The sequence below is a fragment of the Melanaphis sacchari genome, unplaced genomic scaffold (assembly GCF_002803265.2).
Source record: "Melanaphis sacchari strain LSU unplaced genomic scaffold, SCAv2.0 Contig0_pilon_pilon, whole genome shotgun sequence".
NCBI lineage: Eukaryota > Metazoa > Arthropoda > Insecta > Hemiptera > Aphididae > Melanaphis > Melanaphis sacchari.
The window spans coordinates 15,951,313-15,978,066 of NW_020270366.1; the positions used below are offsets into that span (position 1 = coordinate 15,951,313).

Here is a 26,754-nt window from a genome sequence, read left to right on the forward strand (position 1 = left end):
ATTATATTTAAATTGTATTATTGTTTTAACATATTGGTTTAAAATTGGAATGTTTTCTTTAAATACTTCCAAAATGTCTGCATATGGCTAATCAATTTATTGACCATATTAATAGTCATCTTATTATAATCATCATCATCTATATCCTCAAAAATAGATTTACGTTTTAATTTAATGTTTATATTGTCAAGACCGCTGTCTTCTGATAAAATATTCATTTCGTTTTTATTTTTCCAGTCCATAGAGCTGTCTTCTGTGACTTCGTTGTTTTTTGGATCTATAGTATGCTTGATTTTGTCTACATATGTATTCACTTCATTCAGTTTAACTGTAAAGTCAGCTACCGACCGGGGATACCTAATAATTTTATGTTCCAAGGCTGGTTCAGTGTCATCTTCAATCATGCTGTTTTTCGGAGACCGCTTGACTTTGTGAATTTTTTGTTGAAGTTTTTGTTCTATTTCTATTCTACGATTTTTTAATTTTTCTTCTAACGCTTTAATTTTAACAGCTGCCGATAAACTAGTTTTACTTTCAAGTTTATTTTCCTCATTCTTTTTTACTGGACTAACAATATGTTCGGATTGTAATATTTTTTTCCCATCCCTAAGATTCTCAACTAATCTTTCCGTGATTTTTTCATTGGTTACAATTTGATCCATATCGACATTTGGTGGAGTTTTTACTTTCCCTAAAGGATGTAAAACTGATTTGATTTTAAATTTTGGTGATGGTTGTTGTGTTGTTTCACGACTTTCTCTTATTATTGATTTACCATTTTTTATTTCTGCTATATCTATAACTCTAGGTTTGGCAAAGTTCAAAGTTTTTGGTACAGATGTGAAAGTCCTCAATTTTATAGTGTTTTTGATGGGCATTTCTGTAGTATTAGGTTCAAAATGAGTTATTTCGGTTATTGGAGAACTTATTGGAGTAGTTTTGGCATTTTCCAAATCTAAATGGTTGATATATTTTTTCGATTTCAAACTGATTCGAGGTCTTCCTATTTTAATATTTCCATCCGTAGTTGTACTATTCGTTTGGCGGTTATATCTTATTTTTTCAATCAAGTTAGTTATGTTCTCTTTACTTGGCAGTTGTTCTGTATTGGTGGTTATTGGTTGTGTACTTGTAATCATTGACAATTTTTCAGTAATTAATTTTGTACTTTTCGTTATCGGCTTTTCAATTAATAAGTCTTGTACAGTAAGATTTTTAACTTCCTCCTTAAATTTATCGTGCTGTCTTCTCCCTTTAATTTTTTGAGCATTTTTTTCGTTTGCTTTGGCTAAAGCTTGTTCTGCCCTGGTTTTAATTTTTTGAACATAACTATCGTGATTTGCATGATGTTTATTTACAGCTGCAGTTGACATTGGAGGAGTTGATGTAATCGTGGTTTGTTGTACTGTTTGTGAAGTAAATTCCGATTTTTTTACTTCGGGAAGTTCAGTGTTTATTATTGTATATTCTTTTTTATAACGATCATGTGTTTTCATACGATCCTCATTAGATTTAATAGATATTTCAGAAGAAGAATGGTCAGTTTTTAAAAATGGATCCACTGGCAATATTTCTTTGTTTGTAAATTCTTTAATAATGGCATCTAGTTCTTTTGAACTAAAATCTGTGTTATCCGCTGATCTTTTTACTAATTTTAACTTTTGAGAAGGTTTAAGAGATAATAAAGCAGAATCTAAATTAGAGTATAAATCTGATCGGATGTTTTTATCTGGATATCTTTTACCGGCAACTGCTTGTGCGAGAATGTGATATTTTTCTCTTCTGCTTTGAGGAGGAGGTGGTGGACTTCTTTCTGTTTGTATTTCTACTGTGGTAGTTTCGGTTGAAGAAAATGTCGGAGACTCCACAGAATATTCTCGATTATTTAATGTTTTTGGGAATTTAGAAAGCCAATTATTATTAGAAAATGTGACATATTTTACCAGTGGTTCAGATTGTTGCAAGTTTTCAATATTAGGAGAGCCTTCATTGTTTTGTTGAGACATTTCTCGTCTTTCAACCATAAATTCATCATTGGTTTTAATATATTTAGGACGGAATGCAACATACATTTGTTTTTCATTTGATACCGATTCATCTTCTTGATCTAATACTGGTGTATTGTAGTCGGTTTCGTCAATTTCTTCTTGATCTAAAACCTTGACTCCATTTTTATAAGAATCTTTCAATTCTTCGATCTGAACCACTGTACATGCCTTTGATTTACTATCTGGTAATACTAAAAAAAATACGCAATGACTGGGAATAGTTATCAATTGGTTGGATATTCGAACTTTTGGTGATATAATCGGAAGATCACCGTCAGGTGATAAAATCAATTTTTGTCCATTAAGCATAGTAGACCTAAATAAAAAATATAAATACTATTATATGATTACAAGATATATTCAATAATTTTATATTCCACTTACGAAGACTTTAATGCTCTTTTGGTTTGTCTATTGTTAGCAGTCAAGAAATATTGATGTAATGGTAAACTTTGTATTTGTCCTGTTTTCAATGATATTTTTACTGTTTCTAATCCCATATTTACACCAAAAACTACAACTGCTCCCCTATTATATCGGTATTCAGGGGCTAATATTCCTTCATTGGGGTCGTATGGTGACATTTTCGTACAATGGGTAACTGTTTCTAAACGTGTTTTGTTTCCAGACGAAATCTTGATGTCTAAAACTTCTGGTCCAACCAAAGCTTTGTGAAGAACTGATACCCAATAATCCTACACAAATAATGATTTAGTTATTCTCGATAAATACTGTTTAAATAAATAATTAAAAATTATAATTATTAAGTTTTAATGTAAATTTATAATTAATTAATTTTTAATCCTTCTTATATATTCATATAAAAAATATAGATAGGTCACTAACTATAAGTTTAAAATGTAATAATTTTAATACTTTTAAATGGAAAAATAATTTTCGTAATTTTATCTTATATTATATTTAATATTAATTATATATCAATCATTAAACTTCTTATGTGTTGAATAATAATCACTTTATTACAGTTAAAATTCACTAAAAATAGTTTAATACGTTTCCGTGGGAACATAATAAATTATATAAACTTTATTCGTTTTTAAATTTTAAAATCTATATATTTTAATTAAAGCACTAAACCTAAAGAATAATAAACTAATTTAAGTAAAATTTAAATTGCTTTTAAAGTTTCTAGAATTATTTTATATAATTATCCGAAAGTCAATTAAATTTTGATTAACCTTAATATTATCGAAACTTAAATATTATAATTTAAAATTAAATGTATTTAATTAAATTGTGTAATTACTGCAGTTGGTTCACTTAGCGATGATAACGATGGTTTCCTCATAATGGTATTTATTCCAACTCGAGCACCTGCGCATAGTCTTTGTGCCCAAACTAATCCATCCATGAAATCTCCTTTTCTATCTTTAGTTCCCGATTCTACAATCCATAATGGTTTCTTCGTGGCTATTTTTCCTAGGTATTTGTTTGTCAAATCTTTTTGCCACACTCGAGCTTCCATTTGATTTTGTATGTAACTAAATATTTCGCCGGGATTCTCAATATTTTTCTCACTTGAAAATGGTCTAAAAAAAATGTATTATTAAACTTAATTATTTTATTTAACCTAGTAAATAACTTTGGTAAAAAACGAAACAAATATTAATTGATACAATTAAGTATTTTTGAGTTTTGTATTATTAAAAAACTTTTAAATTAAGCTTGTAAGTAAATCTAAATAGGATTTAAAATAATAATAAAAAAATGTATAACAATATTGTTCCCCAATAAACTGCAAACTGTCATATTTATTCCCCCCACAATACCTACTCAAAATTTAAAATTTAAAAATCTTTATTTATTTTGTTATGAATATTATAATATATTTATACACACAAAATAATATACCCTGCCCTTAATTCATGGAGATAAAGGTATGATATTGTAGTAGTTATAAGGATAAAACATTTATCATACAATATGATAACTAACAAATTTTATTTATATTAATTGTATATCAATCATTATTTATTCTTTAACATACTTATCAAATAAGATTATCTATATAAATTTATAAACAATAAAATAAAGTATTACATATATAATAAAATAATAAAATATATGATTACAGATTAGATATACTTATTAGTTATTAGTATAAACTATAAGGCCCAGATTTAAACGTAAGGTGCATTTTTATGCAAGAAGAGGATGATCTATTACAATGCTGCTAAATACATAATTTAACAAACCCTTAGTTGAAGGTATTAATGCATTATTATTGTCTAAATTTAAAATGCATTCTTTAATTAACTTTTTTTATGTTTATTATTGACGGGCTCTTAAGTTCTAGCAATAAATTATACATAAACAAATATTTTACTTATTTCATGTATTTATGGTTTTTACACCTAATTTATTTATTTAGAGCTCTAAATTCTATTATTAGGTACATTCTCGTATATTATGATTTCAGATTTGAATCAAATACATTTTGTTGAACTTTGTTTTATTCGCTAGTCAAAAATGTTTTAAATTAGAATTTGATTTGTTGTAAATTTAAATTTAACGAAGTTGGTCGTATATTAAAATGGAATTTTTCCACACTAACTGCTGAATATATATATCTTGTTACTTTTATTAATAAATAGAAATGAATAAATATTTAAAATAAATTAACATTAAAAAAATTAAGATTAAAAATGTTATTATACATGCAATCGTATATATTATTGTTAATTATATTGTTTTCAAATTTTTAATGCTATTTATAGCTCATAATTTAGTGTTTATAAACGCAAGGATTAATTATAAATTTTATGCACATTACAATAACTATTTCATAACATATTAGATGATCAAGTGTGAAATCTTTAATCTTAAAATTAAAAACACGTTTATAGATAAAGTCATTTATATTATAACTTATGACTTAAAAGTTATGTATAGTTATTCATATTTAAAAACATTTATATTACTTACACTTGGTATGATATTGCAGAAAGTGAAGGACCAGATTCTATAATAAAATTCTTTAAATACCGAGCTTCTTCTTGAGTTTCACACGATCTAACGTCAGGGCCCATAATTAGAGAATTCATGTACCTAGGGAACGCTTCAAGTACTTTACGTAATCTGTTTGCATCCTTACCAAGTGACAAACCATCGATACGTGATCCAATCATTTGAATATCTGAATAATATTATTAGATTTATTATATTGCTATGATAAGTAGATTTAACATAGAAGTATTAAATTTTCGTTTCATACTTTCATTACTATAGGTAAATATCTATACCTACCATTGCCAATTTGGAACGCCATATTATAACCATGTTTATCCGAATATGATATAAGATCTAAGGTATTACTAAGATCCCACGATCCGTGTTGTCTATTCATAACATTTAAGCCAACAATTAAATCCAATCCAGTTTTGGCAATAAATTCATTTAATTGTGACCAATGCCAGCCAGTAATCGTTATATTGTTTCTCCCTTGTCTTACGGGATGGGTTTGTGACAATTTCGAAATGTCTTCACCTCCTTGAAACTTAAAAAAATTGCATTCTGGACCAGATATCCTTATGTACGCTGGATTTAAGCTTTTAGCCATGTTAATGGTGGCTGATCTATAATACAAAAATTAATTTAATTTATAAGGAAAGATTATACAACAATTATGAACACAAACCCAAGGTTTTTTTGCAATGCCGAAAATAAAGTTGATGGTTCAAGTGCAATACTTAAAAAATGATCACTAACGGTATGAATACATTTTTTAGTATTGATATTTATAGATAAAACGTTAGACGGATAACCTCCAGGTTGCACTAAAATACTTGGATTTTGTGCGTTTGTTAAACAAGTACCAAATAAGAGCAACGCTCCAAACCAAACAATGTTAAACATTGTATTATCTGCAACAAAAAATGTTCCTTTAATTCAATTATTACTAATTACATTAATTGTACATTAAAGTAATAGTGTTATTAATGTAAAAAAATGTATCACTATTGTGTCTTAAGTAATAAATTTAAATATAATGTAGTTCACAATTTCAATTGAATTTGATAATCGGCAGTATCGCCAGTACCTATGTATTATGTATATATACAGGGTGCGGCATAATGGACTCCCACATTTCCGAAGTGAATTAAAAAAAAACGATACAAGATAAAGAAAAAAAATTTTTATTTTTAAAAACTATATTATATAAGGTTTTTTTTAAATTATTTTTTAAAAATTATATCGTCTAAATGATTGCCTTGACGAGCAACGCACATATGGAGCCGTTCTCGAAAATTTTCCATCACTTTCGCCAGCATATCGAGTGGAATCGCGGAGATTTCTTGACGGATGGCCTCTTTTAGTTCTTCAATGGTTCTTGGTCGATGTTTGAAAACTTCAGCTTTGAGGTATCCCCATAAGAAATAATCACATGGGCTCAAATCAGGGGAGCGAGGAGGCCATGTAATGTTTTCCCTTAAAGAGATCAAGCGACCAGGAAACATTTTTTGCAATACAGCACGAGAACAACGGGCTGTATGAGCTGTGGCCCCGTCCTGTTGAAACCAGAAGACATCATTATTTTCATACTCTTCGATTTTCGGGCGTAAAAAGTTCTCCAACATCTCGCAGTACCGGTTGGAAGTCACAGTAACTGTAACATCACCCTCTTCAAAAAAATAAGGCCCCACGATGCCTACCGAGGACAAAGCACACCAAACTGTTACTTTAGGACTATGAAGAGGTCGTTGGTGTATTTTTAGAGGGTTTTCAGCAGCCCAATAACGAAAATTTTGTTTGTTCACTGTGCCAGAAATGTGGAAATGTGCTTCGTCGCTACTCCACACAATACCGTTGGGAGGCACAACTTTAAGGATTGCATTACAGCAATCTTTTCGTTTTCCCCAATCTGTTGGACTTAATTCCTGAGTTACCATAATCTTATATGGGTGTAATTTAAGATCACAGTGCAAAATTCGCCTTACCGTTCGATCCGATATCCCGAGAGCAGAGGCATGTTTCCGAGCAGAACGCGACGGAGACTGCTCTATCGATGTTCTTACTGCGGCAATGTTTTCCGGTGTTCTCACGGACTTAGGACGTCCAACCGGTTTTTTAGGCATTGCAGATCCCGTTGCTCTTAAATTTTGTACCCAATTCAAAATCGTTTTCCGATCAGGGACACTTTCGTTTGGATTCAAACTGAACCGAGTGCGAAATGCTCTCTGTGTCGCGATCACACATTCAGCGTTTTTGAAAAATGCCTCAATAACGAAACCACGTTGTTCACCAGACCACGGCATGATGACGACTAAAAACCTTATTAATAATCTAATCTAGCGAAATAAACCACTTTAATTTAATCAGTTTAATTACGCGCTAATGATTATTTGAAATATGGGAGTCCATTACGCCGCACCCTGTATATATATATATGCAATATGCATATCATATCACATAAAAAAAATATAAATGCCAATTGCGAATCACTTACCAAGAACGTAGAACGATATATTGGACGAATTTGTGTTGTTTAAATACGTAAAGAAACAAATTAAAAATATCAAGCACTGCACTAGTGACCACTTAATTTTTCTTTAACATTATGTTCTGAAAACTCGGCATGATTTGAGACATATTACACATATGCTTGTATATATAACGCGATGATATCTCCTGTAATGGAAACATAAACAATGGAGTTTGTTGTTATTTTAAATAGACATGTATACACTCGTGTACATAGTCGTGACATTTTTTAAATAACATTAATTCTGACGGAATCATCAACACGCAATCCCTCTTGTTTTCAACAATACTTGTTAATTTATGTGTTTCAAAATAAAAACAATTTTATTTGATGTTTTTCGTATTACTTATTTTATTTTTTTTTTGTTATTACTCAGGTGCTGTTCACCCGTGAAGTAATTTCATATAAGAATGCGGAACAATCTTGTATTTTTGTTTGAAAAGATCATTACACATTTATCATGTAATTTTCATCACTAATTCAATGAAAAAATAAATTTAATGAACATGTATATTTTAATTTTTATACATTAATAATATAGATAAAATATAAAACATATTATGCCAAGTAGCCAAGTTGCATAAATAACTAATTAATATAATGGTTCACCAAAATTAAATAAACTAATCGTGAGATTTTATTAATTTATTAAATGTTTATAGTAATAATTGTTTTGTGCAATAACTTACTAATTAATTAATTAATATAATTTATTATTATGCCAATAATATAATTAACAAAAAGTAATCGACGTTATTTATCGATAACCTTATGAATAGAACTATAGAAAAAATGTATTTGAATTTAAACCTTTTTGAACGAAAAGCATTTTAAGATTTTTTTACAATAATTGTAAATAATTATAATTTTCTATTCAGTAAAACTATTTCCCCGGTAGTTAGGTAATTAAATAATGGTTATAACTGATAAGTATACTTAATTAAATAATCTAATGATTATTTATTTTTAAATAATATAGAATTAAAATTTTGCAATGTAAGATATGAACATGACAAATCATCTTATTAAAGAAGATATCAGCACACTATATTTGTTTATTCTGACCCACTCACAGCTTAGATAAAACGTATTCATGCGCAGTCATTTTTTTTATGTTTTTGAATAATCATAGAGTAAAATTACCCATTACAAAAATAATAAAGAATAATATTTTTATGGATTTTTCATATAATTTTTAAAAGTATCATCATTATTATCAAAACTTTTTCCATTTTTTAAGTCATATAATAGAGTATAAAACCAATATGTCAAATACTCAAAAATATTATTCTCTATATCTTTGGTAGTAGGTGATTGTAATTTTATTCTAAGATTATTCAAAAACCATAAATATTGCGCTTTTCTCTTAAAAAAAAAATGATCATAAAATTCTCAAATATCATACTGTAAAATACTTTTTCTCACACAAAAAATAACGAAATATCAAACATAGTATAAAATATTCTTACACTTTTAGTACATATTTTCCTTTTGAACAATTCGCTTATTTTTATTTATTTACAGAACACTCCATTTACAATAGGTACTATGATACATATTACAAACAAATGGTCAATAGTCATATTTCATATCAAGAAAAAAAAACAATATTTTGGTTGATTTTATAACCACTTAATGTTTTGTAGTTTTTGGATTTTAGCTTATTGTTTTTCAATAAATGTTATGTGATATTTATTATTTAAATTTGATGCGTAAAATGTTTTCAAGAGGAAAATGAAAACAATTTTAAATTCATAGATAATTTACAGCAGTAAAAATATATCTCACTACATTTTTATACTTATACTTATATAAAGTATAAACCATATTAATACATTATGAATTATTATTATATAAATTAATTGCTGGAATGTTAGTTTCTGTACTGTTTGAAAATTATCTACGGTAAAAAAATCTTCTAGTCACTAGAATAATTTGTATAGTAAATACAAAATTCAAATTTATGTTATAATTACATTATTTTTATGACTTAAAAATAATTTTGTCTTCATTTTATTAACATTGACTAATATTTATTTTATTGTTTACTAAAGTGATTTTTAAATAGTGGATTTTAAAACACTTGTAACAATGTAACCTACATACTACATATTTAGTAAAACAAAATTATTCCTAGTTGAACGATTATATTCCTGCAGCAACAATAGTATAAAGAAGTTATAATCATAATAAACCTTAGGCTTAATTAATTTAAAAACATGTTTAGACACTATAGGTATTAGATAAAAAATAAATTTAATGAATTGATAAACGTGTAAGCTGCTAAATAAAATAAACACCCATACACTCATTGGCCTAAATGTATTGGCAAGGGTGAACAAGAATGGACTAGGGTAAGCACTATTACTCCTCCCTGAATTTTTTCACTAAACGTTTAACAAATATTAGAACCTTCCAAAATATTCAAAAAATACAAAAAACATGTAAAACACAAATTTGCAAAAACAGTTATTACTATTTTTATTTTTATCAATTAAAATATCTTTATTAGTTGTATAATATTATCTAAAACTATTCATAGATTAAGATTAATTTTTAGTAATGGTTTTTTTTTTTTCATGAACAATGTTATTACAGTATTCTTACTGAAGCGAAGAAAACTAGTACATAAGTATACTCACAGATAATTGTTAAACAAATAATAAAATTGAATTCTTTGCCATTAAACGCAGGTCTAAATTTGTGAAAACCTACGTAAAGTAATATAAAAGATTAAATAAATTACGAAAGAAAATACTTTATGGTATTTTTATAAATTAATAAATCGTAATTCCTAATGTTATCTATTAACCTAATTGTAGACGTTCAAATAAAAATTAATAAAAAAAAAAATTATGGCATAATATTAAATTTCAACATGCATATTATTTTTTCCAATTACATCACTGCATATCATTGATACAAAATATAATGTTTATTTAAATTTTTTGTTACCGTAAATATTATTAATACTGCACATTTGTATCATCATAGTCACCCATCGGTTTTATTAAAACAAGTTTTTAACTTTTTATTTATTGCAACATACAGGCTTACTGCTTAGAAGTTACCTACTCACTTACTGTATATAATATAGTGTTTAAGACACTTTGATTTTTAAATAACTATATAATTTATAAAATTAATTATACATAAAGGGCAGAATATTCACAGAAATATAATCCGTCTGAAGGTTAATGCTGCCATCGTACGACAAACTAAACGACGTAATTTTAAACACATAGTTGTTTGGCGCGCTCGTATCACGTGTAGACAGTACAGCCGTCGGAACCACTGAATGGCCGATTTGTTGTCGCCGCGAGATGGTTACACTGTCGATAATCAACGGGATAATGGCAAACGCAACCGCATTCAGGAGCTACGTTGTCGTTTGTTTTGTTTGGGGTTGTGTTTGTGAAATTCATTGATTGCTGCTTTACAAAATTAATCTTTTACCACCAAGTTTTGTTGGTACTTTATACTTGTTTCCCGGTAAATTTGTAAATTTCAATTTACGATCCCGCTGGTCTGGTCACTGGTAGCGGCAGAAGACTTGCTGATCTGAACGGTTAAAACACTTAAAACACCGGTTCGCGCACTTGGGCGTCATAACACGTAAACGTAAGTGCGTCGAACAACATTTATTGCTGCATTATACACCGTCAGCGGTGAACGTAGCGTACACGCGCGCAACGATGTGGGTCTGGACGATGCACTGACGACTTGCCGTTTCTTGTGAAGCTCATACAGTAGTCATTATCATCGTCGCAGCTGCCCTGCTGTTTCGTTGTCTGCCGAACTAATATCGTTGTGCTTTCTATTAATCTACTCCTAACCGTTGTTTGCTTGTGTGTAGGACGATGGGCGATTATATACACACAAACATTGCCCAAGACAATGTGGCGATGGTACGACTTGAGCTGGCACAGAACGATCAGATACCACTGCGGCGACCTTTCGACCCGCTCATCCATGACCTGGACCCGCACTTTAAGCTGACCAGGTTTGCCGACCTCAAAGGACGTGGTTGCAAAGTGCCCCAAGAAGTGCTCAACAAGCTCCTGGAAGGTTTCCAACAGGATGAAAATGGCCATGGTGAACAGTCTCACTTCATGCACATGACCATGACCAAAATTGGTATTGGGATGGATGCTGCTGTCGTACCCATTAGGCACGGTGGCCTGTCACTGGTACAGACAACCGATTATTTTTATCCTCTTGTTGACGATCCATTTGTCATGGGAAAAATTGCTTGCTCTAACGTTCTGAGTGACTTGTATGCCATGGGCGTGACCGAATGTGACAATATGCTCATGTTACTTTCTGTATCTACTAAAATGACTGAAAAAGAACGAGACGTTGTGATACCATTAATAATGAAAGGTTTTAAAGAAACTGCTTTTGAAGCTGGTACTACAGTGACGGGTGGGCAAACTGTTGTTAATCCATGGTGTACTATTGGAGGTGTTGCTACTACTGTTTGTCAACCAAATGAATTTATCATACCAGATAATGCTGTTGTTGGTGATGTTCTTGTACTAACCAAACCTCTTGGAACACAGGTTGCTGTAAATGCTCATCAGTGGGTAGACCAACAAGATAAATGGAATAGAATAAAACTAATTGTTTCAGAAGAGGATGTGAGAAAAGCTTATCAACGTTCTATGGACTCAATGGCTCGTTTAAATAAAACTGCAGCTAAATTGATGCACAAATACAATGCTCATGGTGCAACAGATGTCACTGGTTTTGGTTTATTAGGTCATGCCCAAACATTAGCAAAACATCAAAAAAATGAAGTATCATTTGTCATACACAATCTTCCAGTAATTGCCAAAATGGCATCTGTAGCAAAAGCATGTGGCAATATGTTCCAATTGTTACAAGGTCATTCAGCTGAGACATCAGGTGGACTTTTAATTTGCTTACCAAGAGAACAAGCTGCAGCATATTGCAAGGATATTGAAAAAGTAGAAGGGTATCAGGCATGGATCATAGGTATTGTGGAGAAAGGCAATCGCACTGCGCGAATAATAGATAAACCTAGAGTAATAGAAGTTCCAGCTAAAGAAAAAGATGGAGAACTGTGGTAGGACTCTAATTAAATTAGTGCCATTGACTTGGGAAGTTGTAAGAAATATACATTTTTTATTTTATTAAATATCTAGCTTTCCATTTCAAGATTTAAATTATACAAAATCTTAATTTTTTGTAGTTTTATTCTATTTTATTGTGTATTTTTCACCACAGCTAGATTTATTTAAAAGATAAATGTATATATTCTTACAAATACTTTAAATTACAATTGACCATTCATTAAAGTCTATATTTTTGTTTTATGTAGTTTTAATCAAAAAGAAATATGTGTATGTATTGGTTACGTAAATTGGTTTGTAATCTTTACAGACCTAAAAAAAATTTAAACAATTTATTGTACAATATATAGAAATTATGGAATACAATTTGTAAATTTGCTATTAGTTTTTACGTTTTTAAATTAAAATATATTAGGACCGAATGTAATATGTATTTATAAATCCAATTAATGGTTTACCATTATTATAGTAAGTTAATATCAATATACTATTATATCAAACCTCAATGTTAATATTAACTAATGTGATGCGATTATCATAAATGACTTTTGAGCAATAAGCGCCAATTAATGATATTAAAACTAAAATAAATGTTTTGTTAGACTTATTATGTATTTATGTATAAAATATAATTATACATATATATAATAGTATTTAAAAAGTTCAAAGTAATATGTACACAAAGTATATTATATTGTTTCTATTTTAATAACTCTTTACAATAAAACTTAATAATATATTTTTTGGAATTAATTTATTTAAACATGTATATTGTCAAACTTACTCTTAATATTGTTGAACTTAACTAAAAAATACTGCAATAATTTGCTGTTGGGTATGCTTTACACTAACTTGTATGTTTTTGTCTTTGCTTTAAACAAATTAAAGCAATTAACAATATTTATATAACCAAAATTGTAAAGTGTAAACTTTACAATTTTTTTAATGTAATTTTAAATGGTTCCACTAATCATTATATTTTATTTTTAATCTAAATTCTAAATTGTTGTTTTCATATCTCTAAAAATGAAAATTCATATAAAATTTTAGGTACCTGATTTTTTTCAATATTGTTTCAAAGTACTCCAATAGATTATAATTTGTTTAATTAAATAAGATTAACCAAAGTAATTTAAATTCAAAAAAAAAAAATAATAAGTTAAACTAACCTAGATATTTTGTTATAATGATTTTTCTAATATTTTATTTCAAAAAAAAAAAAAAAAAAATGATCTAATTGTGTTAAAATGCATTTAATAAAATTTAAAAAATAATTTTATAATTAATATTGCAATTGACAATTTTAAAATCAAAATACAAATTAACTACTAGTTAAAATTATGTAAAGTTCATTATCTGTGACTGTATGGATCTATACAATGAAATCCTTTGATGACTAAATCAGAAATAATCGCTACTATGATCACATTTTTTTTTAACAATTGAAAGGAAATTGTGATATTAAATTCCTTTGTTCTTATTCAATTAACCACTTATCCCTGTGTTAAAGACATTTTTGATTCTATATTTAAATGATGTTTATTAAAATGCATTTTCAACCTAAATTTATAGATAATTGTCAGTGAAAAAAAAAAATTAAAATAAAAGTAAATACGCAATGATATGTATAGAACTATTTTTTATTGATACCTACTTTTAACAATGATGATTAACTAACTAACTATGATGTTCTTAACATTTTTGCTTCTTTCAATTCTTGTAATTCTCGTTTTCGTTCTTCTAATACAATTTTTCGTTCTTCTAGGAATTTTTGATAATCTTCTGCATTCAATTCTTTGACTACTTTAATACCCAAAGACCTGGCAGTAGAAATTAACATGTTGCATATCTCTTCTAGGTTTCTAAACTCTAGATTCTCATCAGTCTGTTTTATCAACGCTATTTCATACACGTGTTTGAGTGTAATCATTCCAGCTGTCTCTTTCAGAGGGTTCATGGCTCCTTTCTGTATGCCTGCGGCTTGTTTCAGATAATACATGGATGGTGGTTTTGTTATTGATATCTGATAGCTTCGGTCCGGATTGACGTGTACTCGGGTCGGTAGAGGTATGCCTTCTTTGATGTCTTTAGTCTTCTCGTTGAAGTCCTTACAGAATGTCGTAATGTTAATGCCCCTGCAACCCAACATTGGCCCGAGAGGAGGGCCCGGCGTGGCCATGCCGGCCGGTATGTTGGTCTTCAACTTACCGTGTTGAATTTTCTCAACACCTTGTTTCATTTGTCGCAACTTACTGGCGTTGTACTTCGACATGGCTTAAAACAGTTGGATTCTGTGTCTTGGTATTTGACACGACTCGTTGGTCAGTAGTTATTTTCACGTCTAATTGTCTAAAACAATGAACATTTAATCTTTTATATATCATTGATTTTGAAAATTTAATATTTATTATAAAAATATGAAACCGTGATTATAGATAATGTTATCTGTATGTGTTGGACTCCATGGTATTGCCATGTGATCTAAGTGATAATATTGATAAGCAATAAAAATAACCACTTACGCTAAGATATGTGTGATATAAAAATTGTAAACAAGCAAGCACGAGTGCCACACTATTCTGATCTAATTTCTGTGTAGTGTATTACAATTTAAAATTAACAAACACGGATTTCCATGGATGGCCTGGTTACAATTATAAAGCATAAACTTAAAAATCTAATCGTATACTTTATACATTTTATAGGTAACAACCTTTGATATAAATTCTGAGTGATACAATGAATGTACTGGTTTATAATGATGTGGTTTTGTTTTTTTATTTAAACATAATGGTACATTGGTAGGTACGTTTTATATTTGGTAAATAGTAAGATGCTTCAAAAGTGATTTCTAGTAGAAAATTGGGTAGGTACCTAATGGATATACTGGACAGTAGGTACTTTGAATTTATCTAAAATATAAATTAATACCAAATATTTATTTCAATATTTTATGTTTATGTAATACATATATAATTTTACTGTAATCATAACTTACAATATTGAGTAAAATGATATAATGTTCACAGTCATATTGTATACTTCATATCTACTTATTTGTGTAATTAATTCTTTATTTTTTCGTATTATATAAATAATAGACGATAAGATTGTGAAATAAGATTAACCAATTGTGGTACAACTGTATCCAATACAGGTCGTTTAAATGGAGCATGTGTTTTAAATTAAAACTTTTAATTGAAAAAAAAGTTAGAGACCTACTATATATTATCTTACGTGTAGACATCATATTTACGAGCTTATTTTAAGAGCCGTTTTTGAAATTAAAATACCTCAAATTACAACAAACTCAAGTATTCCGCTGTTTAAAATCTTTCAAAAACAATGCTATGAAATACATATTAATAAATATAATAATGGGATTGAAGATCAAACATGTGGTGCTATTTTCAAAAATGTGAAAGAAAATATCCTCAATTTTATCAAAAATTAACTACTCTCGTGGAGGTAACCGTGAATTTTTAGAATTAGTGCTAATGTTTCTTGATGGTGATTTTAAAAACAATATTAAAATTCATCCTCCTGGTGCTATGCATCAAGCCCAGTGGATGGCACGAGCAATTTATTGTTTGGAAATATTTTTGTTTAGAAATCATTATAATACCGCTGAATCTACTAAAAAGACAATTGGAGAGATTTTTATTTGTATTATTATATTTTATGTTAAAGCTTGGTTTATTTGCACTTTGCCAACAAAAGCTCCTAACCCAAGACTTACAATTTATACAAGATTTGAAATCATTTGAAGCAATTGATAAAGATATATCTAAAGTATCGATTAAAAAAACATGTCATCATTTATAATGTACTTAACTGAAGAAACTGCTGCGTTATATATCTTTGATGATTTTATAGTCTATACCATTTGAGACAAAGCGTCAAATAGTAAAAGCTTTGAAAAATCCAACCAAATGATTGATTATTTAACCAAATCAAATAGATAATATATTTTTAGGTAAGTAAAATATTTAATTTATTGAATAGATATAAAAAAAATTAAAAATTAGTGTAAAACAAAAACGATCAATTTTATATTTTTTCAGTAAAAAATATTGATGCATTTCTATTACAGAGTAGCTTGAAACTATTTTTTCAATTCAAAATTGACGATGGATTCTTAAAAAACAATCCAACATCTTGGGAATCAAGTACAAATTTCATGAACATAAAAAGTTTAATAAATTCACTTTCAATAATCAATGATACTGCAGAAAAGGCAGTGAAATTGATGGAAGATTTTAATGCATCATTAACATTGGATGAAGAACAAAAATAGTATGTCTTAATGTGTGTACAAGAACATCAAAAACCTATCTCAATTGTAAAAAAAGTACACGTTAACAACAACATGACGTATAATTAAAATTATGGTGCCTATATTTATAATTTATATTATTTATTTTATTGATTTTACTCAATATTGTAAGTTATGATTAAAATTTAATCTATAGTAAAATAATAAAATGTAAATAATGCATTTGTGGAGAAATTAAAGTTTATGCATCTTATAAATAAATAAATGTATCAAAAATGTTATATTATAAATTTAATTTACTTAAAAAAACATTCCACAAAAAATTACGATTTTCATAACGGTTTACGAAAAATTTACGAAAATATATAGAATTATATAAAAATGTATGAAGCTCAAACTTATAACTTCAAGTCGGCACATGTTAACTTTGTTTGATTCACCTAAACATTTTTGAAGTTCATTTTTATATGTATACACACCGATTTGGAAGGTGAGACCAACATTTTTTTTCTCATATGGCTAAGGAACACCCTAATATGTATGGAACTATAAGGGGAAAGATGTAAAATAGAAAATTTCAATTACTTTTCAAAATAAACAAGATAATTAAACTCAAAAGAAAAACTGAATAATTAAATATAACTTAAAAGTTGGAAGTATCTATAGGATGACGGAACTTTTTTTGTATAAAAAAGGTATGGTAGGTACAAAGAAAATAAAGTGGTTTAACATTGAATTAAAATGTAATAAATCCTCATTACATTAATACCATGGAATAGATTAAATTAAATTTTATCTATCCTTTGATAATACAGTCACTTTACACTAACTTAATGATAAGTGTAGTACCTAGTACCTACTACTATATATAGCAGAGATGGGCAACTCAAAGTTACTATAGGGCCAATTTTTAGAAATTTAAAATATAGTGGGCCAGAACACAGAAAGCAAAAAAAAAAAAGGTCATTCAAAATATATATTTTGAATAGCATTTATTTTGTATATAATGAAATAGGACATAGGTTAAAATTCTATACCTATACCTAATGCAATTGAAAATGTAGCGCGGGCCAGATAAAAAAGGCTCGCGGGCCGCCAGTTGCCCACCCCTGATACAGTAGACGCCGCTTATAAGACTCATTGGGACCAGCACAAAGTGAGTCTTATAACCGAATGAGTGTCTTATAGGCGAAGTGGAAAAAAAAATAATAACGTATTTATACATTTTATTTTACTACATATTTTGTTTTGATATTAATACATTAACACATATCACATATTACATACTTTATTATTGAATAAATTTAATAATCCCGATAAAAAAACTAAAATTATAATAGGTAAATATTACATATTACAATAACTGTGCAGCCGCCAGATAATCAGTACACTATAATAACAATTATCGTTGCGATAAATGTGAACTTTTATCTGCGATAAAAATTATTATACGTTATAAGATACCAACAGATACTAGAAATAATCAACACAAATATTATTTAATTTTTCAATACCAATTTATTTCTAAATTATAACCAAAAAAATTTATTTTCTACTATTTATTTTACGAAATTTAAGTCTTATAACCGATTTTTTTTAATGTATTTGGATACGTCCGGACCGTTCCAGACGATTTTGAGTCTAATAAGCGACTGAACCTTATATCCGTGAGTCTTATAAGCGGCGTCTACTGTATATAGTAATTGTGTCCTACACTCGTCGTTTAGAGTAAGCGAGTGGCGAGTATTTAAATTTATTTCTACCTAGTATTTTATTCAAGTTTTGAATATTTAAAAATTAAAATAATATTAGTCAAATTTAAATCAAATTGCAATGCTACAAATACATTAATTATAATACTCATAAATTTATTGAACATAATAAGAACACTTGACAGAACCGATAAAAAACAAACGAAGTATTATTTAAAACTATTTTAGTTAATGTAAAATTTAATTATTATTTAGATATAGTCACCTATTTATCTTGAATGCTTGTTTACTCAGCAGTTTAAAAGGTTAATAATAGGATATTAGTTTTTACCTATAAATAATATAAGTAATATATACACGATTACACGAATATTACCGAACATAAGCACAAAGTAATTATCTCAAAACGTTTTAAACATACAAAATATATAAATTTCCGTTTACTATAAGCTAAAAAAGTAAAACATAAATTCGATTATTTTCAAACCATCAGATAATATTATAAATTATTAAAACATTATACACTATGGATACATTAAACAAACAAGACGTATAGTTTTGTAACTCTATAATATCATAATTTATAATATTTAAGTAGGTAATTAAAAAAAAAGTTAACATAAACTTTATATTTCCAAAGGTTTTTTATCTTGATAGTTAATCTATTATGTGTATATTAGTTAGAGTTGTCTTCATATTTATATTTTAATTTAAAATAAGATGATGCATCATGATGCTTAATAACTTAAAAATTATAAAACAAGGTTTTGGTATAAAAAACTTAAAAAAATAACCTCTGATAAAACATGGATAATCTAAAACTAGTCATTTAACTAGAAATAAAAAGAATATTGACCTATGACCAGTTCGTCCAATTCAAATTTAATACTATAATTGTTTAATTAATATAACAGATAAGATAGATAATAATATGAAATCAAATATAATTTTAATTCTTCAATATTCAATTTTCATAAAAATTGACAACATAGGACCCCATAAATAAAAGATATTAATACTACTAACACAGTATGCTGACTTCCAACATGTATATTATACAAATTTTATATACGTATATTATTGTTAATTGTTATGTAATCGCTGCAATTTTAAATTCAAACGTGAATAATATTATATTTAATTATGCGTGGAAGGTTTAAACATGAAATAATATATCGATAAGTATGGTAACTAGTACTTACAATGTATCTATTAGCATAAAAATTAAAATTAAAAGTGATTACCCACTCTGTTTTATTTTCTAAAATTTAAATAATATAAAACCTAAAGAGGTGAAAAAGAGACATGAATTAAGGTTCCGGGCAATGAAGCGCATTAAAATTATTCTAAAATGTGAATATTTATACAAAAAAAAATATTTGATTATGAAAACCTAAAGATATTGGGTGTAGAATAAAACTACATTTGTTATTTATATTATGTTTATAATCACTTCAATCTATTAAAAAACAACATTTTTCCAAAAAAGTATGTTATTACTACTTTTTTTGTTATAATTTTTTAATATTTTTTTTAACGACAACATACATTTTTAATTTTACATTCCGAAATAGAAATAATAGAATATGAAATAAAAAATGCATGATGTCATCCAAAATAATGAAAAAAATTAAAAATTATAATGATAAAAATAGTAAAAATAAAATGTTTTCCGAGAAAATTATTTTGTAACGACTTGAAATTATGTATTTTTTTCATATGGTATATATATATATATGTTTTCTTAAACAATAAGTTTCTTACATTAAAATATTAAATATAATATTTCGTAGATATTTTAGTGGGTTAAGACTTAATCAGATTTATAAATTAAAACAAATTTAGGGTTAAGAGTACGCTACACCCGCTTCAGTGTCTCCATCTTATTGCAAATGCATAACAAATTATTCGGTCTGGATAATCCATTTAACTCACTGCAATGTGTTTAATATTACAGTGAATTTACCTATTATCAAATTTAAATGTAAGAATATAAACTAGTGATTCTAATACGCTTATTTTTACGTTTTTAATAATGAGCATTTTAAAATGTACAAATACTAATATACTAAGATATAAATACTTAGATAAAAATTTAAATATTTATCCATACCTAACTAGATATTTTTTTAATATTTTTTTAATGCCTGGACTCAAGCAGTCAATCAGCGCCACGTAATATTTAAACGTGAGAAATTATATTATATACATACCTATTACATTATGTTCCGCATTTCTTCTGTTTTCCGTGTAGAGTGTAAAAAGCTTTAAAACCTAATATAAATAGATTGTTTGGTAATATTACACTATTTAAAATCATATAATTTTCTTATGCAGTTTAAGCCATTTTAGCATTTATTTTATAATAGGTATTTAGGTGTATAATCTGATAGCAGGACTGGCTGCAGGTGAATATCTTAAGGAAGATACATATCAATATATTAATATATAGCATCATTGTCCATTTATAATAATAGTACGTACACTTTATGCACTTATTCGCATTAGATAAATAGTATATTCTTAGACGTTACAGGTGGTTCGTTACAGTTTGATTTTCAATAACGCTAGTAATAATAGGTAGGTATTCCATGTGATATAACCGATATGGGCACGTCATAAGGAAAATTACGATTTACGTATATCATCGTATGTATTGTACATAAACGTATACATGCAAGTTTGGAACTACCATTAAATGTGACACATATACACGAATTCGTCAAATAAGCGTTAGTATTGATTAAACCTTATTTTCATAAGGAGCTTATTATAATAATATATTAATTTATCAACACTACACGTGCAATGCGCTCGATCCCATAGTAAATAATATCTAATCGGTACTTCAGAGACGTGTGTAAAGTAGTTAGTAAACGGCATTGTAGTTAAATATTATAGCTAGGTGCATTATAGATAATATAATTACCTACATTACATAGGCTATAAACAGATTGAATATTATATTACTAAATCATAGTATATTTTAGTATATTATTCATCTACATTTACATTTACGTTTCCTGACAAAAACAATAAATATGAGTATGGGTACCTATTTTTAATGTTTAAAAATATAAAATATTTTTTCTTAGTATTTAAATATTACTCCATTATTATATTATATTAGTACATTAATTGTACTTTATTATAAAAAAATCGATACTAAAACTGTAATGTATTATTTATTATGTATATTTATTTTGCTTAGTGTATTAACTTTATTAAGTCCTTAAGCACACTATAAACAAAAGTGACTAACTTTTAGCTCATCTTGAAAATATAACAATTCCAAATGAAATTTTCATTTACCATGACAATTAATTGATCACGGGGATAAAACTTTGAAAAAGTTGGATTTTTGTTACATGTAAAAAGACACATAATCAAAAAATTGTACATATAATTTTCACAATTTTACGATGTAAAAGTCATGAGAGAATCAAGATTGAGTTTACATTTGAAGAAAAATAAATAATTGAAAATATTGTATTCTATAATGTAGTCACACTCTAATGTGTGAATACAATTTTATTGAACATTTTTGTTATTTTTCATTCAGATTTTTATACTAGAGTTATAAACTCTCTTAAAAGAGGGTTGGAAAATGAAGCAATTACGGGTTAAAGTTCCTTAATCCTTAAAGTATTTAATAGATAATATACATGTTTGTTTAATTTATAGGCTATTGGAAATAATTGTCTAAAATATTCACCAAATTTATAGGTCATGGTGATGTATTGCGACAAATATTACGTAAATTTGTTCAGCAGTATAATGTATTCAGTTAGTTTTAAAATTTTAAATCAAAAACCACTTGAATGTTTTATCAGTATACATCATATCATAGATATTATTGAATGCAATTATATAGATAATAAAGTTTTGAAATATTAATGTTAAAATGATGTTGTGATGTACACCGTAAGCGCTTAATATATTATATATTTAAAATTTTAAGAATACTAAGTGTATTGACACAATAAAAAAAATTAATAAATGAAAAAAAATGAAAAAAATATTTTATATTTAGGTATAGTAGCTACGTATTATTCATATTCAATTAAACTAACATAATTTGGTGAATTCGTTTTTAAAACTAACGTAGATAAAGATATTATAAATTTATATTATATTTCTATTATTTATGTAATTATAACAAAAAATATAGTGTGTCACTGACATATATACATTTATAGTAAATTATATATTTATACTTAAAGCAGGTATTTAGTAGAAGGTTATAGCCGTTCCAGACCATTGCGGTGAGATAGTGACCTTTCATTATTAGTATTATTATATTTCGTACACAAAAAACGAATGTAGAACACGTTTAATAAATAAAATAACTTTATTTAAACATAATAATATTATAGGTACACCGTACTCATATGTGTATACCAATATTTTGTTGCGCCGCAGCAGTTGGTTATTAAACTTAGAAAAGCGCAGTCATATTACTTATATAATTGTGTTTTATCCATCACGAATCTGAATTTTCTATTTAATTATCAATCATGCAGCGAATAATAATATTAGTGTAATAGCATTGTTGTTATCTTTCACTTCGTAACCTTGAAATAACTGTTGAATCGAGTGACATTGTTACAAAATTAAGGTTCATATTTATATAAAAGAATAAATAAAAAACGAACATATTATATTATGATATATAATATAATAAATATGTTATATTATACTAAACAATGTTTATATTTAAGTTTTTAACATGTAGGCACTTCAATGGAATAAAATTTATGCCCAAATGTTTTAACTTTATAAATGCTAAAGACACAAATTCTATATTCTTATATCTCGAGTATATTGACTGATACACTTACTTTTTCTACTTTTATATTCTTGAATAATGAATGCATTGATATTTTAAATGATTTTATGAAGTTCGAAACACACATTATAGTAAATTAATAATAGTCGCCACTGGAAGCAAATATCCTAAACCATCCAGATAGACATATCCTCGCATAACATTATAAACATCAACTAAATGTATAGAAAATAATAAATATAACTTTAAATTTATAAAATTTACAAGAAATATTAATTGCATTATTGTAACTTGCAAGGTACATTATAGATATTCAATACGGAAACAAATATTTTGGGAACCAAGTCTTCGATGCAATAACATGACTCTTTCCTATTTTTATTAATATATTAATAATCACTTTTAGATAAAGAAACCTGAATTATTATAATACTATTGGCTATCTTCCAATATGCAGTCTACCAAAAAAATATATGGTGTACCAATGAACGTAGTCCACCGTAGTAAAAATTATAGTATAATAAACGACTTACTTATCATGTTTAATTTGAACAATCTTACCAGGACCTCCAAATTGTTGCCTTTTTAAAATAGACGTTAAGATATGTCTCTATAGAAATTAATCTAGTCACAACCACATTTATGGTATTTTGTTGCACAAGATAGTAAACCATAATTTTGTTAGTATTTACTGTGGTGGATTCTTCAACCAACAAAGTGTTATAAAATTCTTTTACAAGTATTTCAGTCGGTTATCTATAAATTATAATCCATTAAACTGGTATTCAATTCTGTATACCACAAACGGCACTAAGTACTAACCCATCTAACTATTCTAACTATTTTTATGCTGTCAGTAAACTCACCTTGACACGGCACGCTTATGATTGGCGATGTAGTTCGGGTAGATTACCTTTAATTTTATCGATGGATTAAGAAGTAAAAAGATAAAATGTATAAAATGGTATAAAATACCAATGCGAACATTTGATCTATGGTAAAACACAAAACATTAGTAAACCGCATACTACACTTATATTTATAGTTAGATACCACAGAAAACAACGGTAGATCGTATATTGAGAGATGGCTATATTATAAATATTACATATTTACAAATATGTATAACATATTCGTAGGTATTTACATACATATTATTACCTATGTGGATAGAAGCATGATGCACGTCCGGTTTGTACCGCTTATGGAATTTGGAAACCGGATACTAGAGAATATTTGCACGACCATTTTTGAAAAAAAAAAACAATAACATGATCAACTATTGTGAACCGGATGACGCTACAAAATAATATTATATTAAAATTTATAATAACATCCATTAACACGTTCTGCACGTGATAATAATGTTGTATTGACTACACTTTACCTAATATTTTATTCAATCATTGTCATTGCGGTCGTATATGCCTGTATTCGATTTTTAATACGATACCTATTATGAAATAACCCAAAATGTGTTGAGTTTTGACGCACTAGGTAAAGCTTTTGTGAAGCTACCTCAATTACTTTACCCTTAAAATAATAAATCATCTGTAATTATTAGGACACAAGGAAATTAAAAGAACACAATATATTGTTCAAAATTTAAAAACAAGACGTATGTCAGTTAAATCTTTAGATTTCTTCATCATAAGACAATATAATGTCTATTGTTTAATTTAGAAACTTTTGAAAGAACAAATCCATTTTTTATTTTTTGTTTGTTTTAATTTACTATTGTTTTTAAAACATTGAAAACTTATCAGATTGTACCGACTAAAGGCTAAATTCTAAAACGATACAAAGTATCTATAACGCAATAATGTTAACTAAAAGCCGCATAAACTGCAATAAAATTTTATATTGAAAATAAGATTTAAATATGATACCATAAAACGACCCACTCAGTTATAGGCTTTTAAGATTTATGTGTATATAATATTTAAATGGTTTATTAATAAGAAGTTATTAAAATCTAAAATAAAACCAAGTATAGTATCTAACTATATAGGCGTATCTCAGACCAATATTTTTATTTTTTAGAAGAGTAGAGCTACTCAGCTACATCTTTATATTTTTTCTTTATAAGTGAAAAACTCCATTTCATTAATTTACTAATTTTGTTAATATATAATTGGCATTAAGAATGAAAATAAATTCACATTAATGTATTATGTATATAGCCATATAGGTGTTTCAAAAAGAACGCCCGATTGAAAACTGCTATAGATTAAATTTATTTTTGTAAAAATAAATTTGATTCCATGGACGGTGATTGAGGGAGCTTAGCTCCCCCAAAATTATAGAACATTTTCAAAGTATTAAATAAGTACATATTTTGCGACAATATAAAAAATAATTTAACCCCCCCCCCTATGTTTGATCCATAGAAGTTTTAATTCCGGCGTTCTTTTTGAGACACTATATGTGGTATATCTACTTTAATCAATAACTTTAAATTTTATTTTATTACAATTATTTTGTCTTTTAAATAATACATATCTAATACATCGTCATTCTTTAAAAAATTAACTATACATTGCTTTCAATATTGAAAATATCTAAGTTTAAAAAATAGCCTCATAACTCGTTCTTAGACGTTTGTTTGTTTCACTGAAGAAAACATTTTCCTTGAGTTGTTATCTTTCAATATGATTTTAAGGATGCTATGTAAATATCTGGGGACTTACATCAACCATTTATTTTATTTTATCGACTTTCAAGCAATACAACGTGTTACTGTGTGAATATTAACCATATAAAATAATCTTACAACATGATAAAAATGAGTAATGAATGTGATAAAAATGTTCATGTCTTTTAATTGATTAATGATAACGGTTATGGGCTTGTGGCCTGTTGCTCGTAACTTTAAGAGCAATAATAAGATTCTGCCGTCCTTAAATGTTTAAACAATTTACCGTCATCCGGGGGCAATGGTGCTTCAAGTCTCGCCAACCCTAATTACGTTTTTTTATCGTGGGTAATACGCTCTTCGTAGTCGGACATTCGGACACGGTATAAACTATACAGGTAATCTGTCGCGTACACTTCTACGAACGGAGTCGGTAACTCTTCGGTACGTAATACATTCACCATTATTTATCACTATCCACACGGTTACCTAGTATAGACACCAGCTACTACCGAAATACCTGTATTGATACATTACATCGCGAGTGTAGGATACGCATAATAACGCCGAACAAGTCGTAGACCTATAATAACTGGGTCTGTATTACAAAGGAACGAAAAATAGTGCGTGAAAGTTGCCCCCCTCTCTTATTCACCGCTATAAACATCCGCGGTCGACCTTTCGCCATCGTAATA

The 26,754-nt window shown here is 27.6% G+C and overlaps 3 protein-coding genes across 6 annotated transcripts; 1 reads left to right on the forward strand and 2 right to left on the reverse strand.

Annotated features, from left to right (window-relative positions):
- LOC112595708 (39S ribosomal protein L11, mitochondrial) lies at positions 1 to 26,655 on the reverse strand. Of its 4 annotated transcripts, XM_025341010.1 has the most exons (10): positions 26,346 to 26,655; positions 24,812 to 24,957; positions 24,586 to 24,723; positions 7,516 to 7,697; positions 5,707 to 5,932; positions 5,316 to 5,644; positions 4,995 to 5,205; positions 3,316 to 3,598; positions 2,433 to 2,743; positions 1 to 2,364 (listed from the first exon to the last, which is right to left on the reverse strand). In XM_025341010.1, exons 5-10 carry the CDS (start codon positions 5,922 to 5,924, stop codon positions 39 to 41), a joined length of 3,678 nt encoding a protein of 1,225 aa, XP_025196795.1. In that variant the 5' UTR covers positions 5,925 to 5,932; positions 7,516 to 7,697; positions 24,586 to 24,723; positions 24,812 to 24,957; positions 26,346 to 26,655; the 3' UTR covers positions 1 to 38. The 4 variants fall into 4 exon arrangements, with proteins under 4 accessions (XP_025196795.1, XP_025196802.1, XP_025196809.1 ...); XM_025341017.1 differs by lacking the exon at positions 24,812 to 24,957 and having other exon boundaries at positions 24,586 to 24,649; XM_025341024.1 differs by lacking the exons at positions 1 to 2,364; positions 2,433 to 2,743; positions 3,316 to 3,598; ... (2 more) ...; positions 5,707 to 5,932; positions 7,516 to 7,697 and adding an exon at positions 14,267 to 14,996 and having other exon boundaries at positions 26,346 to 26,607.
- On the reverse strand, positions 6,667 to 7,324 carry LOC112599949. The gene is made up of 2 exons (XM_025347083.1): positions 6,749 to 7,324; positions 6,667 to 6,675 (listed from the first exon to the last, which is right to left on the reverse strand). The coding sequence occupies exons 1-2, from the start codon at positions 7,322 to 7,324 to the stop codon at positions 6,667 to 6,669; spliced, it is 585 nt and encodes a 194-aa protein (XP_025202868.1).
- On the forward strand, positions 10,922 to 12,758 carry LOC112595738 (selenide, water dikinase). Its single transcript, XM_025341040.1, has 2 exons — positions 10,922 to 11,172; positions 11,408 to 12,758. Exon 2 carries the CDS (start codon positions 11,412 to 11,414, stop codon positions 12,642 to 12,644), a length of 1,233 nt encoding a protein of 410 aa, XP_025196825.1. The 5' UTR covers positions 10,922 to 11,172; positions 11,408 to 11,411; the 3' UTR covers positions 12,645 to 12,758.
- Positions 26,656 to 26,754: the final 99 nt, after the last annotated feature.

Excerpts from the sequence above, each read along its gene's own strand:
- LOC112595708 (XM_025341017.1), bottom strand. The coding sequence starts at position 5,924 with ATGTTTAACATTGTTTGGTTTGGAGCGTTGCTCTTATTTGGTACTTGT. Across the intron at positions 5,206-5,315 it reads GGCGTTCCAAATTGGCAATG|ATATTCAAATGATTGGATCA; the intron begins GTAGGTATAGAT and ends AATATTATTCAG. Across the intron at positions 2,365-2,432 it reads AAAAGAGCATTAAAGTCTTC|GTCTACTATGCTTAATGGAC; the intron begins GTAAGTGGAATA and ends TTTTTTATTTAG.
- LOC112599949 (XM_025347083.1), bottom strand. The coding sequence starts at position 7,324 with ATGCCGTGGTCTGGTGAACAACGTGGTTTCGTTATTGAGGCATTTTTC.
- LOC112595738 (XM_025341040.1), top strand. The coding sequence starts at position 11,412 with ATGGGCGATTATATACACACAAACATTGCCCAAGACAATGTGGCGATG.